The 25,496-nt window shown below is 39.0% G+C and overlaps 1 protein-coding gene across 3 annotated transcripts in view; it reads left to right on the top strand.

Annotated features, from left to right (window-relative positions):
• Positions 1 to 10,787: 10,787 nt before the first annotated feature.
• IPO7 (importin 7) overlaps positions 10,788 to 25,496 on the top strand; it is a 53,184-nt gene continuing 38,475 nt past the window's right edge. Inside the window, exon 1 of one of the 3 annotated variants that reach the window (XM_036427870.2) lies at positions 10,788 to 11,033. In XM_036427870.2, coding sequence (XP_036283763.1) covers positions 10,950 to 11,033 — 84 coding nt within the window. In that variant the 5' untranslated portion in view covers positions 10,788 to 10,949. Of the gene's footprint in view, positions 11,034 to 16,845; positions 16,912 to 25,496 lie in introns of those variants that run through there. The other 2 variants (XM_036427871.2, XM_045578043.1) reach the window with 2 other exon arrangements.

Raw genomic sequence — 25,496 nt, 5'->3', positions numbered from 1 at the left:
TTCAGCCTGCGGACTGGAGGATCCCAGGTTCGACTCTAGTTAAGGGCATGTACCTAGGTTTTGGGCACATCTCCAGTAGGGAGTGTTCAGGTGGCAGCTGATCAATGTTTCTCTCTGGTAGATGTTTCTAACTCTATCTCTCTCCCTTCCTCTCTGCAAAAAAAATCAATAAAAAATATATTTTTTTAAAAAGAGTAGGTCTTCGCAGTCCCAGCTTCCTCTGGAAGGATGTCTGGCCTAATTAGCATATTATACATTTATTATTATAGATGCAAGAGCAAAACTTCCAGAAGTCCAAGAGAAAATAAACCTTGGTTCTAATATAAGTTCTAACAAGATGGGAGCATTGCAGAGGGACTTTCTAGAGGTTCTGGATTAATGTCATTCAAAGGTGTTCTCCAGTTTCTCCCCACTCCTACACTTTTGAGACCAGAATCCATTTTTGAATAGTGATGCTTTGTTGGTTTTGGCCAAGTTTCTTTTTTAGATAAAATAAATTTAGGGGGACTAAGAGGATTATCACCTAATTATAGTTCCTAAACCAGAAACCATGATTTCTTTTGTTTCTCTCATTACAGTTTTGTTCACAAGAACTTTTTATATAAGGTTTTTATATTTCAGAGCTATTGTTTTCTATTTCACTGTTTTCAGGAATGTCATATAAGCATTTGCCCATGTGTCAGAGATCTACAGGATTTGATTTTAAATAATTGCATTTTGCTCACCATGTACGTTGCTGTGCTTACTAGGCAAAATGGTGGAACCTTATGAGGAAAAGTGGCTGCCAACCGTGGTACTACAGGAAAGCTTCTTTTCTTTTTAAGAGTTGTCATCATTTCCCCAGATATTCTTTAATATATATATATATATATATATATATATATATATATTGATTGATTGATTTTAGAGAGGAAGGGAGAGGGAGAGAGATAGAAACATCAATCATCAGCTGCCTCCTACACACCCACACTGGGAATGGAGCCTGCAACCCAGGCATGTGCCCTGATTGGGAATTGACCCATGACTTCCTGGTACATAAGTTGACATTTAACTACTGAGCCACGCTAGCCAGACTCCCCAGATATTCTTTTGATATTTTATCCCACTTGGATAATGACAGTCTTTTTTTTATGCTATAACTGCTCGTGGTAGTACACATTGAAAAGGACTAGACCTATGTCAGGAGTTTGACAGAAGTAGCATTCAGAGTTGTGTCTGAAACATTTTCAGATTTTCATCAAGCAGTTTGTGTTCAATTAACACTGTGTACTGTCTTCTATGTGACTCAGAGTAAGTTACTTAAACTAGCTCAGTTTCAGTTTTCTCAAATGAAAAATGGAGATGATAATAATAGGCCACACTTAATAAACTGTGGCAAATCGAGGTCATATTTGTAAAGTGAGTGCTTAGAATGATTGCACATAGTGCTCAGTAAATGTTTACTTCTAAATAAACATTATGGTATTTTTGCTATTAAAGAGAACATTAGCTCTGTACAAAGTGATGATACCCACATCTGCCATGACCACCAAGGCTTAAACAGTAGAAGTATTTCCTTATAAACTCTCCTCATTTGAAAATTAACTTAATGTGTAAGTCTGCTTATCCAGGTCAGTAATTCCATAGTTAGAGAAAATGGATAAAGCTGAAAATAGATATAATGTCACAAGGTCTTTTTTAAAAAGTATATATTTTTAATGATTTAGAGAAGTAAGGAGAGGGAGAGAGAGATAGAAACATCAATGATGAGAGAGAATCATTGATCTGCCGCCTTCTACACGACCCTTATTGGGGATTGAGCCCATAATCTGGATAGGTGCCCTGAGTGGGAATCGAACCCTGACTTTCTGGTTCATAGGTTGACACTCAACTCTGAGTCACACTAGCCAGGCAAATGTCATAAGATCTTTTGGAAAAGGTTTTATATTTGGAAACTTGGACCTATCTGGGGCAATGGGAGTGAAGGTGGGGGGAGAAGAAGATCAAGAAATGGTTGCTTTTCAATGTAAGCTCTTTTGCACTACTTTGTAACTATGCACACATAGTCTTTACTTTTGTTTTGTTTGTAGTTATTTGGTTGTTATTTTGGATGTGTGGCCTGAGTAATTGCTTTTGAGTTAGCTTGCTTGACAATTCTTCAAATTGAAAACAGTCCCAGATCTGGTTCTGGTGTAATACAAACCAGAAATTTGCTTTTTCATTTTTCTGTCTTAGGCACTGTTTTCAACTGCTACTATTCATCCAACTCAACGCATACGTGTTAAGTGGCTATTGTGTGCTAGGCATTATGCTAGGAACTGAAGACATTCTTCAAACAGCCAACCCAAATTTGAAACATCGTGTGTACAATGGAATGGATTTTTGTTATAGACTTCTGTGATTGTGGGTCTGTGGGCATGTTAGCGAATCTTGAGATGATGTAATAGAATGCAGTTTTCTTTGCGACAGAACTGGACCTAGAACATTCTATTTCAAATTCCAGAGTCTGGCACATGTGAAAATAAAGATAGGGCTGACTTTGGGCCCTATGGTAAGGAAGTCTCTTACACTAAATACTGCTTTTCTGGAGCTCTGCCTGAAGATAATGTTATACCAAAGGGCCCTGTGGGCACTTTGTTGGAGAAATTATTTGATTGAAATCAATTCAATTCAAAATTATATATTGAGTGTCTACTACTTATAAGCACTGAGGTAGGAGTGGGAGATGAGCCAAAGATGAAAACAACCCAGACCTTGAAGCTTGTGATCTCTTAGGAGGCTTAAAATTTGTTCTAATCCAGACACTTGTCTTTTTAAAATCTTTAATGGGTCTCTTTTGTTTTCAGATATTTTTTTCATCTAAAAAAGAAAAACCCCACTAAATTTAAATATGTACTATGCTAGAGATTGAGGATACCATTTCAAAGAATTACGTTACTGATTGAAATGTTATTGATGGCATGTGAGTCATCAACACAACACCCTTGTATTAGTCTGCATTTGTGGCTGTAACATTTATAATTTTGCTTTGTATAGTTGCAAGCATCTAACTGCTTTATAGCCTCTAGTATAGTTGTCCATAAGCAATTGCATATTGAAATACATATTATTATAAATAATTTCCTTTTATCTTTTTTCTTGGGTTACATTTAAACACTATATTGATTTTTAAAAATATGTATATGTATTTAGACTATAGTATCAATAGAATTCATCTAAGAATAGTATAGAGGCCCTGGCTGATGTTTCTCAGTTGGTTAGAGCATTGGCCTGCATACCTAAGGGTCGTGAGTTCAATTCCTATTCAAGGGCACGTATCTGGATTGCAGGTTCCATCTCTAACCCCAACCAGGGCCATATGCAGGAGGCAATCAACCGATGTCTTTTTCACATTGATGTTTCTCTCTCTCTCTCCCTCCCTCCCTTTCACTGTCTCTAAAAATCAATGGGAAAATATTCTTTGGTGAGGATTAATTAAAAAAAAACAACAACCACACACACACACACACACACACAGTAGAGAGGCAAAAATAAAAGGAAATAAAAAGAATAACAGAGAGGCCCTGGCTGGGTTCAGTTAGTTGGAGTGGTGTCCCGTACACCAAAGGTGGTGGGTTCAATTCCTGATCAGGGCGCATAGCCAGGTTTTGTGTTCAATCCCCAGTCAAGGTGTGTATGGGAGGCAACTGCTGATACTTGTCTCTCACATCTATGTTTCTCTCGTTTTTCCCTCTCTCTCTCTCTTCCTTCTTCTCTTTAAGAACAACTTAAAAAAGAAGAAGAGCCCTGCCCATGTGGCTCGGTGGTTGAGTGTTGATCAGTGAACCAGGTGGTCACGGTACGATTCCTCATCAGGGCACTTGCTGGGGTTGCGTGAAAAAGGCAGTCTCATCATTGATGTTTCTATTTTGCTCTCCTTCTCCCTTCCTCTCTGAAATCAATAAAAACATGTTTTAAAAAAGGTATGAGGCTTCAAAAAAAATAATAGTAGAGAGGGCATTACAAAAAGAGGTCTGATAAGGTTGAGAACAACTAGCCAAAATGACTTACTTGGCATTTATGGCCATCATTGTCTTGTCTCCGGTTTATTGTTCTTTGCTATACCTAAGCTTAGGCCGAGTTGTTTAATTGTTATTTCCAGTATGTGGAGCAGTGCTTTCCACTCCCACAACTCTGAGGTCACCTTGTTCTATACCATAGGACTCTGTCACCTGTAACACATCTAATTGACTCATCTATTCAGAGTCTGTCGAATTGCCCAAGAGAGTTGTTCAATAGGAATGATAATAATTAACCAGGTCAATCAAATTTTCTCTTGCGAAGATTGAATTTGAGACCTAGACAGTAAAAATGTTAATAGCAGAGTCAGAAGCACACAGAGAAATGTAACTAAAAGTTATGACACAACAGAAGCCAGGAGTCTTGAGTATGTAGACACATAAGAAGTGGCAGCAGCATGCACAGTAAATGCGGAAAGGAGCTTCCCTGCTTAGTGATAAACCATAGAAAAGGGTCTAGACAACATACCTAATCCTTAAAAGCTGCCTCATAAACAGTATCGCCTCCCAGTTCCCAAAATGAACTTAATCCCCCATGAGACTTCAGCTCTACATGATTGAGATTCTTTGTCTTCATTTTCCCACATAGCCTTGGAAGAAATCTTTGTCACTTAAAGTAATGTGATCTTTGCAACCAAAGATCCTAACTACCACATTCTTCAAACCATGCTCTCTCATTTCTGTGCCTTTGGCATCTCCTCTACTTGCAGTGTTCTGCCTTCAGTCTTGGAATTATCTGGAGTCCGGTTCAGACACCACCTCCTCCATCCACCCACCCTGATATTTCAGTTGCAACTTATGATTCCCTATCTCCTCAAAGTTCATATTTCTATTTCTTTTAAGAGTGTATCTCGCCGAAACCGGTTTGGCTCAGTGGATAGGGCGTCAGTCTGTGGACTGAAAGGTCATGGGTTCGATTCCGGTTAAGGGCATGCACCTTGGTTGAGGGCACATCCCCAGTAGGGGGTGTGCAAGAGGCAGCTGATTGATGTTTTTAGCTCTCCATCCTTCTCCCTTCCTCTCTGTAAAAAATCAATAAAATATATTACAAAAAAAGAGAGAATGTATCTTTATAATATAAAAAGATTATACTCTGTATAATATAAAAAGATAATCACTATTAGAGTATTAGTATCTTAAAGTAAATACAATGACTATTTCATGTTTCTTTTTAAAAAATCTTTATTGTTGAAAGTATTACATATGTCCCCCTTTCTTCCCCACATCCCCTGCCCAGGCCCTCACCACCTCTCTGTCTGCATCCATGTGTTATGCTTATGTATGCTGTACAACGTCTTTGGTTAATTACCTCCCACCCACTCACCCACCCTCCTCCGCCTTCCCTCAGAGATTCCGCACTGGAGCCATGAACAGAATAGGTGCTTAATTATTTACTGGTACTCCTATTTATATGTTGCCCATCTTCCCCCATTTCTCAGGTATTAATTTTTTCACGGTGCCCATTATCTCTAAGAAATGGCATTGAGACACTCCCCTTTCAGAGAGCACACCTGTGCCATTCCCTTTCCCTTCTCCTTTCCCCACAGGCACTTATCCCCTAACCTCTAAGGGACCCCATGCCACCTGCAACCATGGGAGCAGTGGTCCTTGCTTCACTGTCCTAAGCATGGTTTTGCTGCAGTCAATAAATTCTTGCTTGTTTTTGTATACCCTTACCCCCCCCCCCCCCAAAAAAAAAGAGCACGGCATCGAACCAAAACTGATTTGCACACAGAAGGATTTCAATACCTGTTTGCTGAATGAAAGATCTAACTTCCACTTGATATCTAAGTAAGCATCATGTCCTATGCCCTGGGCATCATAAGAATATACCCAAATATTTTAAATTTAATGGTTTCAGCCCTAACTGGTTTGGCTTGGTGGATAGAGCGTCGAACTGTGGACTCAAGGGTTCCAGGTTCGATTGCAGTCAAGGGCATTACCTTGGTTGTAGGCACATCCTCAGGAGGAGGGTGTGCAGGAGGCAGCTGATCGATATTTCTTTCTCATTGATGTCTCAAACTCTCTATTCCTTTCCCTTCCTCTCTGTAAAAAAATCAGTAAAATATATTTTAGAAAATAAATGGTTTCAGTAGTAAACATCTCCCACTGTATTGCGTGAAAGAGGCAGCCAAGCAATGATTTTTCTCTCATCATTGATATTTCTGTTTTTCATGTCTTTACCACCCTCTAAGTCACTCAGGCTTAAACTTAGGTTGTCTTGATTCCACACCTAAAGTTCCCTGGCCATAGTCTGGGTTTCCCCAAAAGTAGAGCCTGAGATATAATGCCAGTAGTTTATCTGGAGGTATAATTCCAGAGGGCAGAAGTGAGAAGTGAAAATAGGAAGGAGAAAGGCTTTTAGTTGTCTACTACTAAGGGAAAATGCCCTGTAGGGCTGTGAGAAGATTTATGAAATGTATTTCAGGGCCATCTGACCAAGAGAAAGGAGAGAAGTCAGCAATCATTGCCCAATGGTCAAAGGTTGCCTCACAGACAATGAACTTCCACAAACTTTCAGGTTGCACATGCATAAGAGCCATATATATATATATATATATATATATATATATATATATATATATATATATATTTTTTTTTTTTTTTTTTTTAAGGGGGGCATTTTGCATATGGCATCAGAGAAGCCCTGAGGTAGGAAGTGAGAGGCCTGTGGCTCAGGCACAAACAGGTTGCATGGGTATATGTAAAGAACTGTAGTTGCAAGCCAAAATTCATGGATGCCTCCTGTGCAGGCCTGTTTGCCCCACATATCCTGCTGTGCAGTCATTTGGCTGTCCCTCAATAACCCCCGTGCTGGCCTGGTTGCCCCTCATAGCCTGCTGTTAGATCATTACTGTGACGGCATCCTGGTCAATTTGCATATTCCTCTATTATTAGATTATTCATTATTTTATTATCTAGATGTATAGATTATTGTGTTATTTTCCAACTTCATCTATGTTATCTTTTATTGGACAGAAACATGTTTGGTTTTGAGCTTTAAAAGCCTTTCCCTTCCTCTAAGTAAAAACAAACAAATAAAACCTCTCTTACACTTATTCTATAGTTGATCTTTTAAAAAATATATATTTTGTTGATTTTCTACAAAGAGGAAGGGAGAGGGATAGAGTGTTAGAAACATCGATCAGCTGCTTCCTGCACACCCCTCACTGGGGATGTGTCCTCAACTAAGGTACATCCCCTTGACCAGAATTGCACCTGGGACCCTTCAGTTCTCAGGCCAATGCTCTATCCACTGAGCCAAACTGGTTAGGGCTCAAAAATTTTATCTTTAATCTATCAGGAATCTACTTGTATATATAGTGTGAAGTAGGATCCAGTCTTATTTTTCTAGTTATAAAGAGCCAGTCTTTTCAAAACTATCCACTAAATAACCTGCATTCTCCCCATTATTTTTGGGTGTCACCTTTGTCATATATGAAATTCCCATTTATATGAGGGTCCACTGTAGGGAGTGGTTATAGGGTTAAGCCTCAGACTGACCTGTTGGCAAAGCCACAAGTCCCAGCTTAGAAGGCACAGCCCTCTTAGTGTAATTAAGCTTGACCTTATGACACTACCTAGATCCTTCCTGGGTAGCTAATGGGCTGTGGGAGGTGCAGCAAGTGCTGCCAAAACAAGTAAAACTCACAAGAACATTGTAACCAAGGTGACCACTACCTTGTTTACCTCTGACTATAAAATAAAGGCTCAACTTGCTGTCTGGATCTTTTCTCTGTGGCCTCAGGTAGGCACAGGAGATCCATTTAGACCCAGCTTATTCTCTTTGTCTGTCTTTTCTTTAATCCTTTGCCGCCCCCACCCCCCACATCAGGCTCGCTGCACCCTTGGCTAAGCTGGACAATGAGAGAGACACATTGCTTGGTTGCCTCCTGCACTTGCTCTGAGGGGGGCCAGGAGATCAGGTATATATCTTTGACCAGGAATCGAACCTAAGACCTTTCAGTATGAAGGCTGACACTCTAACCACTTGGCAACACCAGCCAGGGCTCATTTATTTTTATTGCTGAGTAACATTCCATAGTATGGATGTACCATGGTTTATTTATACATTTAGCTACTGAAAGCATATTGGTTGCTTCCAAGTTTTGTCAATTATGAATACAACTGCAGTAACATCCATGTATAGATTTTAGTATGGACATTAGTTTTTAAATAATTTGGGTAAATAAATACCAAAGAGTGCAATTGCTGGTTCATATGGTAAGAATTGTTTAGTTTTGTACGAAATTGTCAAACTGACTTCCAAAACAGCTGTACCATTTTGCATTGTCAGCATCAGTGAGAGTTTCTGTTGCTCCACATTTTTGTGAACATTTGGTATCAGTGTGTTGGGTTTTAGCCATTCATAATGGTATCTCATTGATTTGTGTAAATTTGTAATCCCCTAAGGACACGTGATGTGGAGCATTTTTTCATATGCTTATTTGCCATCTGTGCATCTTCTTTGGTGAAGTGTCTGTTCAAATGACCATTTATTGAGTTAATTGTACTCTGGGTACTATGGATGCAGGGTTTGCTTGATACATTATATATGATTTTACATAAACCTCATCATAGAATTGCTGTTGTTCCTATTATATAGAAGAAAAAATGAAGACCCTCAGTCATGTCAAGCTAGGAAGTTATGGAGTCAAGATTTAGTCCACATCTGTTTGAATTTGAGGCTAATGCTCCTTCCACTAAACCATTGTGGTATTGGGGATCTATGTGTTCCTAAGTCAGCTCTCAATTAGATTGCCTTTCTAGAAAAATGAAGACTACCAAATATCCACAGACCTCCTACTTGGGAAATGGGGTAATCAGACAGATCTCAGGTTAAAGTTTTGGGGGTATTGTGGACTAAAGCAACCTCATATATATATTCTGACTTTTTATTTCTTTCAGATTCTGTTGCACTGACTCTGCATATTAAAAAACTATTAAATATATCTGACATATTAAAGGACAAAGTAAGTAGCATATTTCCTCCACATTATGAATGGGCAGATAAAAGGAAACTTTTCTGTTGTGAGTTAAAAGAACAATTCTGATATGTGATTTCTTTTTTGATCCTCATGGCTACCTTGAATACTTTAGTTGATAGAGTATCCATCTGTGCATAGTACCTAAAAATTTCACAGAGTATCTTTTGCTTCTACCCATGGTAGAGTAGCAGTGAATACCCAGGTTGTAAACAAGTAGAACTTAATATGTGAAACAACTGTTTTCAGACTTGAAATAAGAAGCAGATTAGAATTGTGGTTCCCTGAGAGAAAGAAAACAAGTAAAGTAAGCCAATAATTTCCTTAGTTTTGTGTCTGGACCATACGGCAAGAAGGGGTTCCCATAAAAAGCACTATCTGGACCATAAAGCAAGAAGAGGTTCCATAAAAAGCACTATGGCCTCACTGAGTCAAGGAGACTGAGTTTAGGGAGGCCAAAATGGATGGAAATAGAAAAGTAGGCTTCCTTTATTGTCTGATATTTCTCTCTCTCAAAAAAAAATCAATGTATTTTATATTATTTTTTATTGATTTTAGGGAGGAAGAGAGAAGGAGAGAGAAACATAAATGAGAGAATCATTGGTCAGCTGCCTCCTGAACAATCCACAGTGGGGATCGAACCCACAACCCGGGCATGTGCCCTGCCCTGGAATCCAACCGTGACCTCCTGGACATGACCTCCTGGTTCATAGGTCGACACTCAATCACTGAGCCATGCAGGCCAGGCCTACATTTATCTGGAGAGGTAGAGTAATTCAATGGAATGAAAACAGAAATGTTCTAGTTTTGAAATCCTAGGTGAACCCCTTTTTTAAAAAATATTTTATTGATTTTTTTACAGAGAGGAAGAGAGTGATAGAGAGCTCTATCCACTGAGCCAAACCAATTAGGGCCTAGGTGAATCTCTTAATATCTAAGTGAACTTGGGCAAGTTATTTAACCTTTCTAAACCGCTTAACTGTTTTTAAAGAAGTGGGTTTTAAATGGGATTATACTTTTGTTCTGAATTTAGATGTGATTTATATAATGTTCCTGACAAAACTTGGATGCTCAATAAAAAGCCATAATTTTAGTATTTGGTGGTTATAATAAATATACAATGTGATAAATACCTCTCACATGTAACGCTCATTTAATCTTTTGTGCTATATATATATTTAATATATTTTATTGATTTTTTACAGAGAGAAAGGGAGAGAGATAGAGAGCCAGAAACGTCGATGAGAGAGAAACATCGACCAGCTACCTCCTGCACACCCCCCACCGGGGATGTGTCGGCAACCAACATACATGCCCGGCACCTCTCAGTCCGCAGACCGACTCTCTACCGCTGAGCCAAACCGGTGTCGGCTGTGCTATTTCTTAGGAAAGCCTCATAAATGGGATTACTTGGGTAAAATATATTTCTTTTTAACTTGGGTATAAACATTTTTATGGCATATAGAAACACTATCTCAAAATGATTTTTGAAAAGGTTTCCTTCAATTACACGGCTATTAACAATGGATTGCATCACTTATTGTGTCAGATACATCTTATAGTCACCAAAAGTATACTATAACGTGAAGTATTTTTAATTGATTGTTTTACATTTCTTTCTGTGCAGTCTGAACATTTTTCCTTTTTGATTTGTGTGAGCGACAGACAGCTCAGGACCACGTGGGTTGCGGGCTGCGCACGCGGACTACACATCCCAAGGTGCCCCGCGGCCCGCTGACAGGAAATCTCCGGAACATCTCCCGCCTCCACGCCGAGGCGAAGAGGTTCTATCCGGGGCTTTGGCGCTTCTCTTTCCTTTCGCGCCGGTTGCCGCTGCGGAGCGCGGCGGGTCCATGTGCGCAGTGAGCGGTGCTGTTCCTGGCTCCGAAGCACCCGAGCCTTGGGGTTTTAGCAAGTCCGCGCGGCGATGGACCCCAACACCATTATCGAGGCCCTGCGGGGCACCATGGATCCTGCCCTACGCGAGGCCGCGGAGCGCCAGCTCAATGAAGTAAGGACGCCGGGCTGGCGGCGGCGGGCGGGCGGGCGGGCGGACTGTGGCAGGCCGATCCCTCGGGGCCGGGCGAGGGACGCGGACGGCGTCGCTTGGAGGCTCAACTTGAGAGGTGGGGCGGGGACCTGACGGCGGGTGCCGCGCCGGGGCGCCTCGGGCTGCTGCGGTGGCGGCGGCGGCGGCGGCCCGGACAGCCTTTGCGTCCGGGCTGGGCCTCTGGCTTGCGGTCGAGGCACGAGGAACCGGCTGGGGCGAGGCGGGCGTGACGGGCTGGACAGGCACATGGCTGGGCCGGGTGGCCGGCCGTCCTCTCCACATTACCCCGTCGTGCCTCACGCCCAGGAGGGGGCGAAACTCACTGAGGTTTCTCAGTCGTTTCCGGGAGCAGTCACGCCGGTGCCGGGTTTGGGGGGCTCCTGGGAATGCAGAACTGTTCCTTTGGGAACTGCGCCTGTCAACATGTCACTTTCCTGGGCTGATCGGTGACCTGCACAACTTTCTCCCCTAGGTTGACCTGCTACTGAAATCTTTCACCCGCCTCCTTAGCAGGTTGAGGATAGATAGTGCGGGAGTCTGATTCACTCCGCCCCTGGCGGCAGGGGAGGCAGGACGATGTAGTGAGTGGGAAGTGTCAGGTGAAGTGCACCCTTCTCGGTAGAGCTGCAACACTAACTTCTTGACTGACCTTGGACAAGTCGCGCCTTTTGATGCAGAGTTTTTTCCATTCATAAAATCAGGCCACAAGTGAGAGTGCGCGAAACTTGCAAAACTCCCTGTCAACTCGCAGGGGCTGGTGTTCTTTTCCCCCATACTTTTTGGGGACCACTCCTTGGAAAGCACACTTAGATGGATATTTTATTGTTCTATCTTTGTTTTTAAATTTCACGTTTTATATGTGTGTGTATGCATGTATATATTTATCCTCACTAGAGGATATATGTTTATTGATTTTAGAGAGGAAGCGGGGCGGGGGGGTGGGGGTGGGGAGACAGAGACAGACAGACATGAGGGATTGCCTTTTGAACTCACCGAACTAGGGATCAAATCCATAACCTAGGTATGTGCCCTGATTGGAATGGAACTCTTAAAAAATATGGACATTGACTTAATAGAAGCTTCAGGAGTATTTCTAATTGAACATCTTCAGTATACAATGCTGTTTTAATGATCCCTGCCCTCTTTAAGGGACTTCTAGTTATTGATTATTGGAAAGTGAAGAAGGGAGGATGCTGCAACCAATTGAGCCAGTAGGTGAGGTCAAACTAAAATTATTATACGAGTGAGACCATCATTAGATCATACTGAGAGTGATACCCTAATTCTTAAGCTTAAAGTAACCTTGGATTACTTAGATTTCTTTTGGGTACAAAATACCGTATTTTCCGGCGTATAAGACGACCCCCTTAATTTTACAGTTAAAACGTAGATTTAGGCCTATATTCGCCGTATAAGACTACCCCCCACTTCAAAGAAAAGACTTACTTTGCCATCAAGATCTGCAGGTAATTTTTGTGCAATTTTGGTCTTTTGCCCCCGGTTTTTGGTTGACTTTTTTTTCGTTTCAAAAGTCTTCATATATGCCGGAAAATACGGTAATGAACTGAAACAAATTCCCAATTTGGATTATTAGTAAACTATAGGTGGAGTTATGAATCACTTTTTTTATAATTTATATTTTTACTGATTTCAGAGAGGAAGAGAGATGGAGAGAGATATAAACAACCAGTGATACAAATCATTGATCAGCTGCCTCCTGCACACTCCCTACTGGGGATGGAGGCTGCAACCTAGGTATGTGCCCTGACCAGGAATCAAACATGACCTCCTGGTTCATAGGCAACCACTGAGCCATACAACAGGGGCTGGATCACTTTATTTTTATTTGTTTTGTGATAGGTTATGATGAACATTTTGTTTGACATGTATTTATAAGCCTACACACTCTAAAAGTTATCATAGTTATATCTACCATGGCCTTGTTCTAATATTACCTTAACATACTGGCATGTAAAAAAATAATTTAATTTTTATTTTTTTAAAATATATTTTTGTTGATTTCAGAGAGGAAAATAGAAACATCAATGATAAGAGGGAATCATTGATTGGCTGCCTCTTGCATGCTCCCTTCTGGGGACTGAGCCCCCAACCTGGGCATGTGCCCTTGACCAGAGTCAAACCTGGGACCCTTGATTCTGCAGGCGGACACTCTATACACTGAGCCAAACTGGCTAGGGCTAATTATTAATTTTAAAAAGTATTATTTGAAAGAAAAAGTTGGTTCCCTTGTAGAAAATTGGATAAATACTACTTCCTGCAAATTTGAAATTTATTTATACCTCTAACAGGTATTGAATGTCTAGTTCTGTATACTAACATCTTGTAATAATAGAGACCTGGGTTAAGTATTTCACAGCTAGTTTTTGGAAAATAATCAAAGTATTCAAAACTTTTTTAAAATTTTTATTTAACTGCTAAGTTGCTGTTAGGGTTTTGGAATACTGTAGAATAGCCAATTCTGCTTATTTTTTCTATTAAGAAAATTTGGTATCTGGCCTGCATTTCTGTGATAGTTAGCTATTTGTGTTTTGTAAATTTATTTCAGTTATTATGCCTAGATTTTTTAGAATTTCCCTAAGATAACTTTTCTCAGAATATTTATTCTCATCCAATCTTCATTTTAATGAAGTTATTTCATTTGAATACTTTTTTGATTAATTTTCTGTGGCAGAACTTTGATTTAGGAAATACATTCCAGATAAATCTTGAAGAAGCTTGACTAGTAAAAATGAGGAAGTCATATTTTATTTCTGGCAGGCTCTTCTTGCTGGGCTAAGAAAGGATGAACCAATCATTCCATAATGTCTCAATTAAAGCTATATTTTGGTTCGTTTAGTTTAAAAAAAAAAAAAAGGTAATTGACATTTGAATGAATCTCTGCAGCTAAGTGAAGTAATCACTAACTAAAAATTATAAGTGTTATCAAAGTATTATAGTGCAAATAGTTATTTTTAAAAAGTGCACCTGAATCAGAAAGATTGTACTTCATGATTCCATCTGCTTGGAGCCCTTATTACTCAGTTAAATCCTAGACTTGTTCTTTCAGTTCTCTTTATCACTGTTCAACTGTCTCCATATTACTAAAGAATTCCCAGACTACCATGCTTCCTATCTCCCTTCGCTTGTTTATTTTCTCTAAAGCACTGATTTATCATATATCATAAAATTTTTTAGTTTTATGAGGTCTGAAATTTTTATTTTGTTATTGCAGTTCTTTCTTAATGTTAAGCTTTATTGACTTATAATAATAACATAGGCTATAGTATGTTAACCACCTCTACTTTAAGGATTTTTAAGGTATTTATATATTTTTTTATATTACATATAGATTAAATTAAGAAAGCCATTAGACTTTTAGAGGCTACAGTAAAGCTTGTTTGGCAGATTTTTTTAAAAAGATATTTAGTATTCTCCACTGACTTACTCTACAGTATGTTAGGAAAAATGTCTTTAGCTGCTATTATAACAAACTTGGCCTCAACAATTGAAGAAAACCATTTGTACAAATAGTATTGTAAATATAATTAAAAACCACCTTATTTTTATTTATTATTTATTAAAAATTTCTTTATTGATTAAGGTATCACATATTTGTCCTCAACCCCCCCATTCCAACCCCTCCTCCCTCCCCCTTATGTTCCCACCCCCTATTGTCCTCGACCACTGGTTAGGCTCATATATATGCCCATAAATCCTTTGGTTGATCTCTCCCTTTTATCCCCACACCTCCTTATTTTTAAAAATAAAACCTGAAGAATTCTGTAGTAGCTGGGGGATCCTGGGAAAGCTATTTAATATCAAAGTGTTGTTTTCTCAGTTTATGAAATGAAAGAAGTTATAGTATGTATGCCATTGTGTTATGTGGGTTGAGTGAGATGATGGCATGTAAAAAATTGCAGAAAGTGTTTGGCATTTACTAAGTTCTCCAGATTATTTGAACTGCCAGTTGATTAACCAATCCAACATACCATACATTTTATTTCCTATTTTACTCTTAACTAAGTAATACATCTCATTGGAAAATCATCAGCACTCAATAATCTCAAAAGAACACAAGTACATGTTCTTTGGACACTGAGATCGCTAAGTAGATAGCATTACTATAACATGAAAATTGGCACAATTATAAGCACTGTGCCCTGGCACATACATTATAGTCTCTCAGTAAATATTTCTCTTGCATTCAGCAAATAAGAACTTGAATAATAGTCAGAAATGTTAAGAGCAATCATCTTTGAATCTTTAAAATAGATTTGTGTTACAGGGACCTGTCACTTCTCACTTAAATTATATACTTTGAGGGCAACCTGCTTGAGTCCCCACCCTGTAGCAGGGACCTTTTCTGTATTAAAAATTTGCTTTCTCTCAAAAAAACTCAAAGACGTACGCTTTGAGATTAATTGACTTCTGTATACCTAGAAGTACAACTTAAACACTTGTTTAGGTAATCTAAAATATAACATTTGATATTCATTCAGCATTGTTTATTATGTTCCAGTGACTATTTGCTATGAGAGATACTCTTCTTTATGTACGTACGTATACACACACACACACACACACACACACACACACACACACAGGCACTGAAAAACTTGGTTCTTCACTTGTGAAATAGAATAAACATCTCTGAAGGTTTTTGACAGATTAAAGGACAGCACTCTCTTTACTCTCCTGCCAGTATTCTTATGTATTCTCCCTTATATTTTAATTTTATTTGGACTATTTTAATTTTATTTAAACTAAGCGATTGCTGTCCCTTCTACTATAAAGTTCATTGGTTTAAAAAAAATTTATCTCCAGTAGGAATTAAATCTTTAGGTAAAAAAATAGTTTTTTTAGACTCTGAACTGTTAGATGAAAGTAGACATTCAACAAATAATTATTTCTGTTATTTAAAATATATTTGAGTGCCAGTCATAATGGCAAATACTGTCTTTGTTGTTGGTGATCTAATAATGTACGTAAAGTCGTGGTTGTCATGTAGCTCACATTTGAACTGAAGTGTTTGTTTTTTAAATATATTTTTATTGATTTCAGAGATAAAGGAAGAGGGAGAGAGAAATATCAATGATGAGAATCATTGATCTGCTGCCTCCTGCATGCCCCCTATTGGGATTGAGCCCTAAACCCAGGCATGTGCCCTTGATCTGAATAGGTTGATGCTGTATCCACTGAGCCAAACAGGCTAGGGCTGAACTGAAGTTTTTAAAAATATATTCTTATTGATTTCAGAGAGGAAGGGAGAGAGAGAGAGAAACATCAATGATGTTCTAGCTGGTTTGTCTCAGTGGTAGAGTATCAGCCTGCAGACTGAAAGGTCCCTGGTTCAGGTTTGATTCCAGTCAAAGGCACATGCGCAGGTTTGGGCTGATCCCCAGCAGGGGGCCTGCAGGAGGCAGCCAATCAGTGATTCTCATCATTGATGTTTTTCTCTTTCATTTCCTCTCTGCCAGGTGGTTCAGTGGGTTGGACCACCCTCCTGTACACCAAAAGGTGGCAGGTTTGATTTCTGATCAGGACACATATCCAGGTTGCGGGGTTTGATCCCTGGTTGGGAAGCAATCTCTCACCTCCCTCTCTCCCTCTGTCTCTTTCTCTCTCAAAATCAATGTAAAAATCAATAAAATATATTTTAAAAAAACAACAAACATATTGTTGGGTGAAGATTTAAACAACAACAAGAATGTTGCTAAGTAGATATTGTTTTGAATTTGAGAGAGAAAATGTCCCTGGATACTTTGGCTGTTGGCCTGGAAGTTATTCAATGACACAGCACATTAAAGTTCTAAAAGAAGAAAGCACTATATTAATATTTGTAATTTTTCAGATATAATTTTACTTATTGTTTGTTCCTGTCAGTGGGACATCAATGATAAGTTTGATTTAAAGTGGAATTTTCTTTTGGTCACTAAGTAATATAATGTAAAAGTTTTTTAAAACTCCTTAGTTGGAAAGCATTTAAATATCACTGTTTAATGAAAGACAGGAGGACACAATAAAGAGCTTTAGTCTTGATTTACCACTGTGATGATTTAACCTCACTGTGTCTCATATTTCATCTAGGCAAGATAAAGTATTTGCCTTTATCAAATTCTTTAGTAAAACAAAGGTTAGAAATCCCTGCACTCTTAAAATTATCTGGTTGTATTTATTTTATGTAAATTCTGATGTCACAGTACCCTTAAAGCCCCTCTCTCTTATACGTTAAAGCTGCTCTCCTTCTTATACATGGGTGTTAAAGTATAGTAGTTAATTGAAGGTGTGTTTGATTGCATTCCAATGGAGATAAATAATTAAAAGTAATCGCTTCAAGAGTAAGCATTAAAAAAGCGACAGTCCTGGCCATTATGGCTCAGTCGGTTGGGCATTGTCCCGTGCACAGAGAGTTTGTTCTGCTGCAGTTGAATTCTGGCCAGGGCACATGCCTGCGTTTTGGGCTCAATCCTCAGTAGGGGGTGTGCAGGAGGCAGCTGATCCATGTTGTAATATCTCATCGATGTTTTTCTCCCTTCCTCTCTTTAAAATTCAATTAAAATATTTTTTTTAAAAGATAGCAACATGAGGTGTGCATTGGAAAATGTGGGTCTAGAAGGGAAACTGATATTGGAGAGAACATGATTTAATTTTTAAATCTGGTTTGATGTGCTAGGAAAATTAAATTTTTTTCTGCAGGTGAATTTAAGAGAAAAGTATGATCCAGAGATGTGGGGTGGACTAAAGGGTTGGGCCATGTCCATTTTGGGGACTTTGAGAAACATAAGAAAAAGGAGACTGGAGATTTGTGCATAAAAGTAGAAGAAAGCCAATAAAAGGAATTTTAAGTAAGAAGGTTGGTTGTGGGCAATTTAGTTTCCTTTTTCCTTAAATAAATTTCCTAAATGTTCTGCCAGTAAACATGAATTACTCTAGTAATAAGTAAAAGGCTATTAGGGGGAGGAAAGGGTTGTTGACATTTCAAACTGAGAGAGGTTAAAGTAAAATGACTTTTGAGGGAAAAAGCTTTTAAAATATTATAAACTTGGAAAAAGCAAGTAATTCTGCATAGAATGCTAGCAAGGGAGTAGGGAAAAGATTTTAGGTTAAAAGGGTTGCAGGGTTAGGGAAATGATTATGTGGATAGATGTGTTTTTCTATATAATTTTTCTTTTATCAAGTTAGACTTTATTTGGGGAGGAAGAGCAGGGAAAGCTGCCTGAGGAGTAGTTTTTTAGGCCTATTATGCCCTGTTATAACAATAGTTTCCTACCTGAAATGTTTTATAGTCACCTATTCTAGAATTACATCCTTTTTTTTTTTTTTTTTTTTTCAAGAGAAACATCAAAACTGTTTATTCAAAGTAATGTCCATTGCTAGGTACATATTTCCCCCATCTTTCAGGTAATTTGTAGATACCGTCCCAATAGAACTTTACTTGTTTTGAGGCAAACCATTCAGAGACCCAATTTTCCACTTGTTCATATGTTTTGAAGTGCTGCTTAGAAAGTGCGTGTGCCATTGATCAGAACAAGTGGCAATCTGAAGAAGCAAGGTCTGATGAATATAGTGGGTGGGTTAATACTTCCCAGGCAAGATCTTTAATGTGTCTTTAATTGATTTTGAAGTGTGTGATGGTGTGTCATCATGAAGCAAAATTACTTTGCCGTGTCTTCTGGTAGAATTACATCCTTTATACTGCTTTAAGACCTTATCTTCCTATAGCATAGATCTGATCATGTAAAAACTTTGCAAAAAAAAGTTCACACTTATTAGATCTTGATGTGGGCATAATTTGCTTATTCATTTTTGCCTTTCACTATTCTCTTTCCTCCTAATAATTTCTTTAACACAATCCATACTTTTTTCCCTTTTAAAAATCCTTCTGCCTGTTTCTGTAGGTTTAAGTCCTTTAGGGTCTAACTCGAAATTTTACCTGGTAGTCCAATTAGAATTTATTTTCTAACCTACCTTATAGTGATCTTTTATCTCTGTGGTGTCTTGCACTTAAGTACTAGTAAATAGAGTGTAGTTAAAAGAGATGGAGGTGGCCCTAACTGGTTTGGTTCAGTGGATAGAGCGTCAGCCTATGGACTGAAGGGTCCCAGGTTCGATTTAGGTTACCTTAGTTGCAGGCACATTCCCCGTAGTGGGTGTGCAAGAGGCAGCTCATCCTTGTTTCTCAGTTTCTCTCTCATTGATGTTTCTAATTCTTTACCCCTCACCTTCCTTTCCTCTGTAAAAAATCAATAAACTATATTAAAAATAAAATAAAATACATAAAAAAAAGAGAGATGGAATTGAAACCCTTTAAGAATTTTGGTTAAATGAATTGAGGGTGAATGTTGATTTATCTGGGCTGATGAAAAATAATGACAAGATGAGAAATTGTCTAGAAAGGTTTTTGTGTTATGATTAGTAGCTTTTAAGCTTGAGTATCGGTAATTTTAGCTCTATTTAATGATGTTTAATGGCTGATTTGTTTCTTTAGTTCTGGGGTCTGTAATTAGTGTCAGCACTCAGAAGTTACATTTATACATTGACACAGTATATTTATTAGAGCATTTTCTGAAGATAATCCAAGTTTGCCAAGCAGTTGAGAATACTATAATTATTCAAATTTTAAAGAGTATTTTTGTGATATTGATGCTAGTGGTGTTTTACTTACTTTTTTAAAATTACCATAAAAATATAAAAATCTTTTACTATATGATAATAAACATAATAGTTGTGATAGAAATTCTTTTAAATATGTTATAGTTCGCTATACCCAATAATGCCAGAAAGTTGTTGATCATCCAGTGACTCAAAAAATGATTTTTCTGCCGAAACCGGTTTGGCTCAGCGGTAGAGCGTTGGTCTGCGGACTGAAAGGTCCCAGGTTCGATTCCGGTCAGGGGCATGTACATTGATTGCAGGCACATCTCCGGTAGGGGGTGTGCAAGAGGCAGCTGGTCGATGTTTCTCTCTCATCGATGTTTCTAGCTCTCTATCTCTCTCCCTTCCTCTCTGTAAAAAATCAATAAAATGTATTAAAAAAAAAAAAGATTTTTCTAAATTTGAACATTTAATGTATGACTTACTTGATTTGTGTTTTATAATGGTCTTTTTATTTTTTAAGCTTAATTGAGGTATAATTTACATTCCATAAAATTCACCTGTTTTAAGTGTTAAAAATCAGTGATTTTAGTAGACTTACAACTATTAACCACAATCCAGTTTTGGAACATTTTCATTACCCCAATAATTACTTCTTCCAGTTTATACCGTATTTTTCGGACCATAAGACGCTCCGGACCATAAGACGCACCAGTTTATAGAGAAGGGAAATGAAGAAAAAAAGATTCTGAAACAAATAGTGTCCTAAAATATTTTATGTGCATTAAAACCCAACATCACAGTCATAAACACATGTAATCAACCCTGTAAAGTAAACAGCAGCATTTAGAACCATTTTAGAGCCGGGCAAGCACACAGAGACCACACAGAGCCGGGCAAGTAAAAAAACTTTTTTTTTTTAAAGTATATGTGTAGGCTATATTTGGACCATAAGATGCAGGGACTTTTCCCCCCCACTTCTGGGGGGGAAAAAGTGCATCTTATGGTCCGAAAAATACGGTACTTAATCTCCGATCCCAGCCCCAGACAGTTGCGATCTACTTTATGTCTCAATTTTCTTGTGAATCGGGTGTCTGGTATTCAGTATTACAGTAAGTACATTTATTACCTTCTTGGGAGAATTACAAGACTTCCTGCATTAGGGATTTCAGCAGCATGGAAATGAGTATGTGACAGGTAAATAGATGTCCCAGGTTGAATTTGCTAACTTGTGCCATTCTCACTGACTGAAATAATCCTTTCTTTCTTAACCTTAGTCTATCTGAGCTCAGTTGTCTGAAAGAAATACTTTTTGTCAGTTTCACTTTTAGATTTATCCTGTATGTTGTTTTTTAAATATTTTTTATTGACTTTTTTACAGAGAGGACGGAAGAGAAATAGAGAGTTAGAAACGCCAATGAGAGAGAAACATTGATCAGCTGCCTCCTGCACACCCCCCTCTGGGGATGTGCCTGCAACCAAGGTATTTTGCCCTTGGCCGGAATGGAACCTGGGATCCTTCAGTTTGCAGGCTGACGCTCTATTATTCTCTGTGCCAAACCGGATAGGGGTATCCTGTATTTTGAAGACAAAGTGACAAAAACGAAGTAATTAAATTATTAAATTATTTTCATAGTTTAGTTTTAAAAAATAATTTTATTAAGTTCAGCCACATAAAATATCCAATTTAGTGGGTTTTAATATATTCAGAGTTATGCAGTCATCACCACAAACTTCAAAACTGTTTTCCCCTATTCCTCCTGTTTTTGGCTATTTTCTGTCTATATAGATTTGTCTTCTATACATTACATCTAAATGAAATCAGATGATAATGTCTTTTGTGACTGGCTTCCTTCATATAGCATAATGGTTTTAAGGTTTATACATGTTGCTTCATGTATCAGTATCATTCTTTTTACTGCCAAATGATACTCCATTCTATATAAATGTATGCTGTATTTTGTTTACTTATTCATCAGTTGATGAACATGTGGGTTTGTTTCCATTTTGGGGCTGTTATGAATAAGACTGCTGTAAATGTTCAGGCAAAGGCAGTTCTGTTGAATTTATTTTAATTGAGGGATAATTTACATGCAATACAAAGCTCAAAAATATATTCAGCTCTATCAATTTTTACCTAGATAACCACCATACAGATCAAGATACATACAGACACACACTAGAGGCCCAGTGCATGCACTGTAGGGGGAGTCCCTCAGGGGCGGGAGGTGACCTGACAATCAGAGGAAGACAACACCCCCATCACACCTCTGCTACTGCCACTGCCAGCAGTGAAAGCCTCTGTTGGCCCTGGTTACCTGAGCCTCAGATGGCTGAGGGGTTGAGGGCAGTGCTGCTGTACTGTGCACTTGCTGCCCCCCCTCCGTGGCTGGTCTGAAAGGACTGGGGGACTCCGGCGGGACTGAGGAGACTGGGCACCACACCATCTCGTGATTATAGGTGCTGCCATATTTGTCATGGCATGATGGTCAGTTTGCATATTCCCCCTTTATTATATAGGATACACACACACACACACACACACACACACACACACACACACACATATTCCTATATAATAAAAGGCTAACATGCAAATTGTCTCCTCGACCAGAAGTTTAACAGGGAGTTTGACTCGAAGTTTAACAGGGGCGGGGGTGGGGAAGGCCCTTCTCCCCAGCTGTCCCCCATTCGTGCACGAATTCGTACACCAGGCCTCTACTATTAATAAAAAATAAAATGAAATGAAAGACAAAGGGGTGTGTGTGTGTGTGTGTGTGTGTGTGTGAGTGAGAGAGAGAGAGAGAGGAGGAGGGAGATTTCTAATTCCTTTAGACTCTTCTCAATCAATACCTTTCCTCCTGCAGGTTACTATTATTCTGACTTCTGTTATTGATAGCTATAGATTAGATTTACCTGTCACTGAACTTCATATACATCTACCAACAGTATGAGTTCTATTTTTTTATGTCCTCATTAGCGCTTTGATGTATTGCATATATTGTTTTGAGGTAGGGCTTTCCTGTCCACTTATATTAAATATTTTGTAATTTACTTGTATATATTTGTTTAATCTTTTTTTCTTTTTTGAGTGATTAGCTCTTGCTCTGATGTTCCAGATATTTTCATTTCCTTTTATATTGTTTACACTAGTGGGGAGGGACATGTGGCTCAGTTGGTGGCATCGTCCCTTACACTAAAAGATTGTGGGTTCCATCCCTAGTTGGGTTACATATGTGAAGCAATGGATCGATGTTTCTCTCTCTCCCTCTCTCCTTCTTTTCCTCTCCCCCTCTCCCCGTCTCTCCTTTCCCCAACCCCTTCTCTTAAAACAGAGTTTTACTTGATACTAAAACTCTTCTATGGCTTTCAGCTTTCATCACGGTTAGGTTTTATTCACTAAGATGATAAAAATAGATACCATGGCCATGGCTGGGTAGCTCAATTGATGCAGTGTTTTTCAACCTTTCTAATGCCGCGACCCTTTAATACAGTGCCTCATGTTGTGGTGACCGCCAACCATAAAATTATTTTCATTGCTACTTCATAACTAATTTTGCTACTGTGAATCGTAAATACAAGTGTTTTCTGATGGCCTTAGGCTCTAGAGCAGCGGTTCTCAATCTGTGGGTCCCGTCCCACAGATTGAGAACTGCTAGCAGGGTCTCATACAAGTCAGGGCACATACAAGAAGCAACCAATGAATGCATAAATAAGTAGAAGAAGTCGATGTTTCTTTTCCTCTCTATCTAAAATCAATACATTTTAAAAAGATACTGTAGCTACCGTGGTTCCCTTTAATTACTCTTGCAGTTTTATTTTTTTATACTTAAACTTGACATTAGAAAGTGGTAGAGGTCCTTTGTTAATGTAACACTTATGGGAGTACCTGTTGTGCTGTAGGAAGATATAGTAAGTGGAATATGCTCATTTATGTGTAGCTGTCCACCCAACAAAAACTGGTGGTGGTTTTGTTGTTTTAGCATGACTCCTAAGCATAAATCAATAACTTCATTGGGGGTTCTAATCATTGAAAGCAGTATTTTTCAACTCAGAAGGAAAAATGCAAAATTGGGACCTTAAGAGAGTGTTGCTTTCTTCAACCAGAAGAGAGATAAGCTCCCAATTCCTCTGAAATCCAATTTCTGGGGAGAGGCTAGACTGTCTGCCATCGGGTTGGAAAGTGAGGGTGGCTTACTTGCAGAGCTGCGTGTAGGAATATTTTGTTTGCTGTGCTGAGGCACGAGACGCGGGGAGACACGGGGATGTGGTTGGAGAGGCTCGGAAAGGTGGCGGACGGGCAACCTGCAATGTTGGCCATGTCCCAGCCCAGTGGCACCCTGAGACTCCGCCCCAAGACTCTGCCCCACACAACCGACAAACACATCCAAGCTCCAAGCAGTGGCTTTTGCACATGAATGGCCCTCTCTGTTGCAGTTTAGCCAAGGAGAGGACTGTGGTTCTCCCTGTAGATCCTGCAGAGTGGCCTCAGACAGTAACTGAACTGCACCCCATTGGAGACCCAGAAGCCAGTGTTCCTAACTCTCAATTTCAACCCCTCACACCCATAAGTGACACATTTGGGAGACGACTCAGTGAGCACCAAAGCCCCACTGAAACAAGGTGTATCTCCAGCGCGCAGCAGTTCTTCCTTTATAGACACAGCGGGTCCTCCCAGTGTATCAGCTTAATTACACCAAGACTTTGCACTCAGCCCACAAAGCGACCACCTCAGGTGATTGGGGAAGCTGAGCTACTGGCCCCTATAGGTCATCAACCACACAAAGCCACTTCATCAACACAGGGAGGCAGCCAAAATGAGGGGACACAGAAGCATTTCACGAATGGGAGAGATGGAGGAGAATAAACTACTGGACGACAGAGTTCAGAATTACATTTTTAAGGTTACTCAAGAATCTTCTAAAAACCTTTGAGAAACTTGATGAGACATCCAAGAAGCTTTGTGAGACCTTCAAGGACCTTAATGAGAATACCAAAAAATGGAAAAGGACCAGTCAGAAATTAATCATACACAGTCTGAAATAAAGAATATACAGAAACTCAACTATAGATCAACGTGCCTGAAGAATCAGACCAAAGATCTGGAATATAAGGAAGCAATCACCCATACAGAGAGGCAAAAAGAAAGAAGAATCCAAAAATGTGAGGATAGTGCAAGGAACTTCCGAGACGGCTTAAAGCGTACCAACATCCAGATTTTTGGGATGCCAGAAGAAGAGAGTGAGCAGGATATTGAAGGCCTATTGGAAGAAATAATGACAGAAAACTTTGCCTACCTGGTGAAAGAAATAGACCTACAAGTTCAGGAAGCATACAGAACCCCAAACAAGAGGAATCCAAAGAGGACCACACCAAGACACATCATAGTTAAAATGCCAAGGGCAAAAAAAGACAAAGAAAAAATCTTACAAGCAGCAAGAGAAAGACAGCTAGTAGTAGTTACCTACAAGGGAATACCCATACCGACTGTCAGCTGATTTCTCAACAGAAACAATGCAGGCCAGAAGGGAGGGGCAAGAAATATTCAAAATGATGAACAACAAGAACCTACTACCAAGATTACTCTACCCACCAAAGCTATCATTCAGAATTGAAGGTCAGATAAAGAACTTCACAGACAAGAAAAAGTTAAAGGAATTCATCAACACCAAACCAGGATTACATGAAATGTTGAAGGATATTCTTTAAGGAGAGGAAGAAGAAGAAAAAGGTAAAGGTAAAAATATGAATAACAAAAAGACATCAAATACATACCTACCAACAAGTGACTCTAAAAATCAAGTGAATAAAAAATCTGAAGAACAAAAT

This window comes from Pipistrellus kuhlii, unplaced genomic scaffold, assembly GCF_014108245.1.
Source record: "Pipistrellus kuhlii isolate mPipKuh1 unplaced genomic scaffold, mPipKuh1.p scaffold_m20_p_9, whole genome shotgun sequence".
NCBI classification, from domain to species: domain Eukaryota; kingdom Metazoa; phylum Chordata; class Mammalia; order Chiroptera; family Vespertilionidae; genus Pipistrellus; species Pipistrellus kuhlii.
The sequence above is the reverse complement of the archived record's forward strand: the minus strand, read 5'-3'. Positions and strand labels throughout refer to the sequence as shown.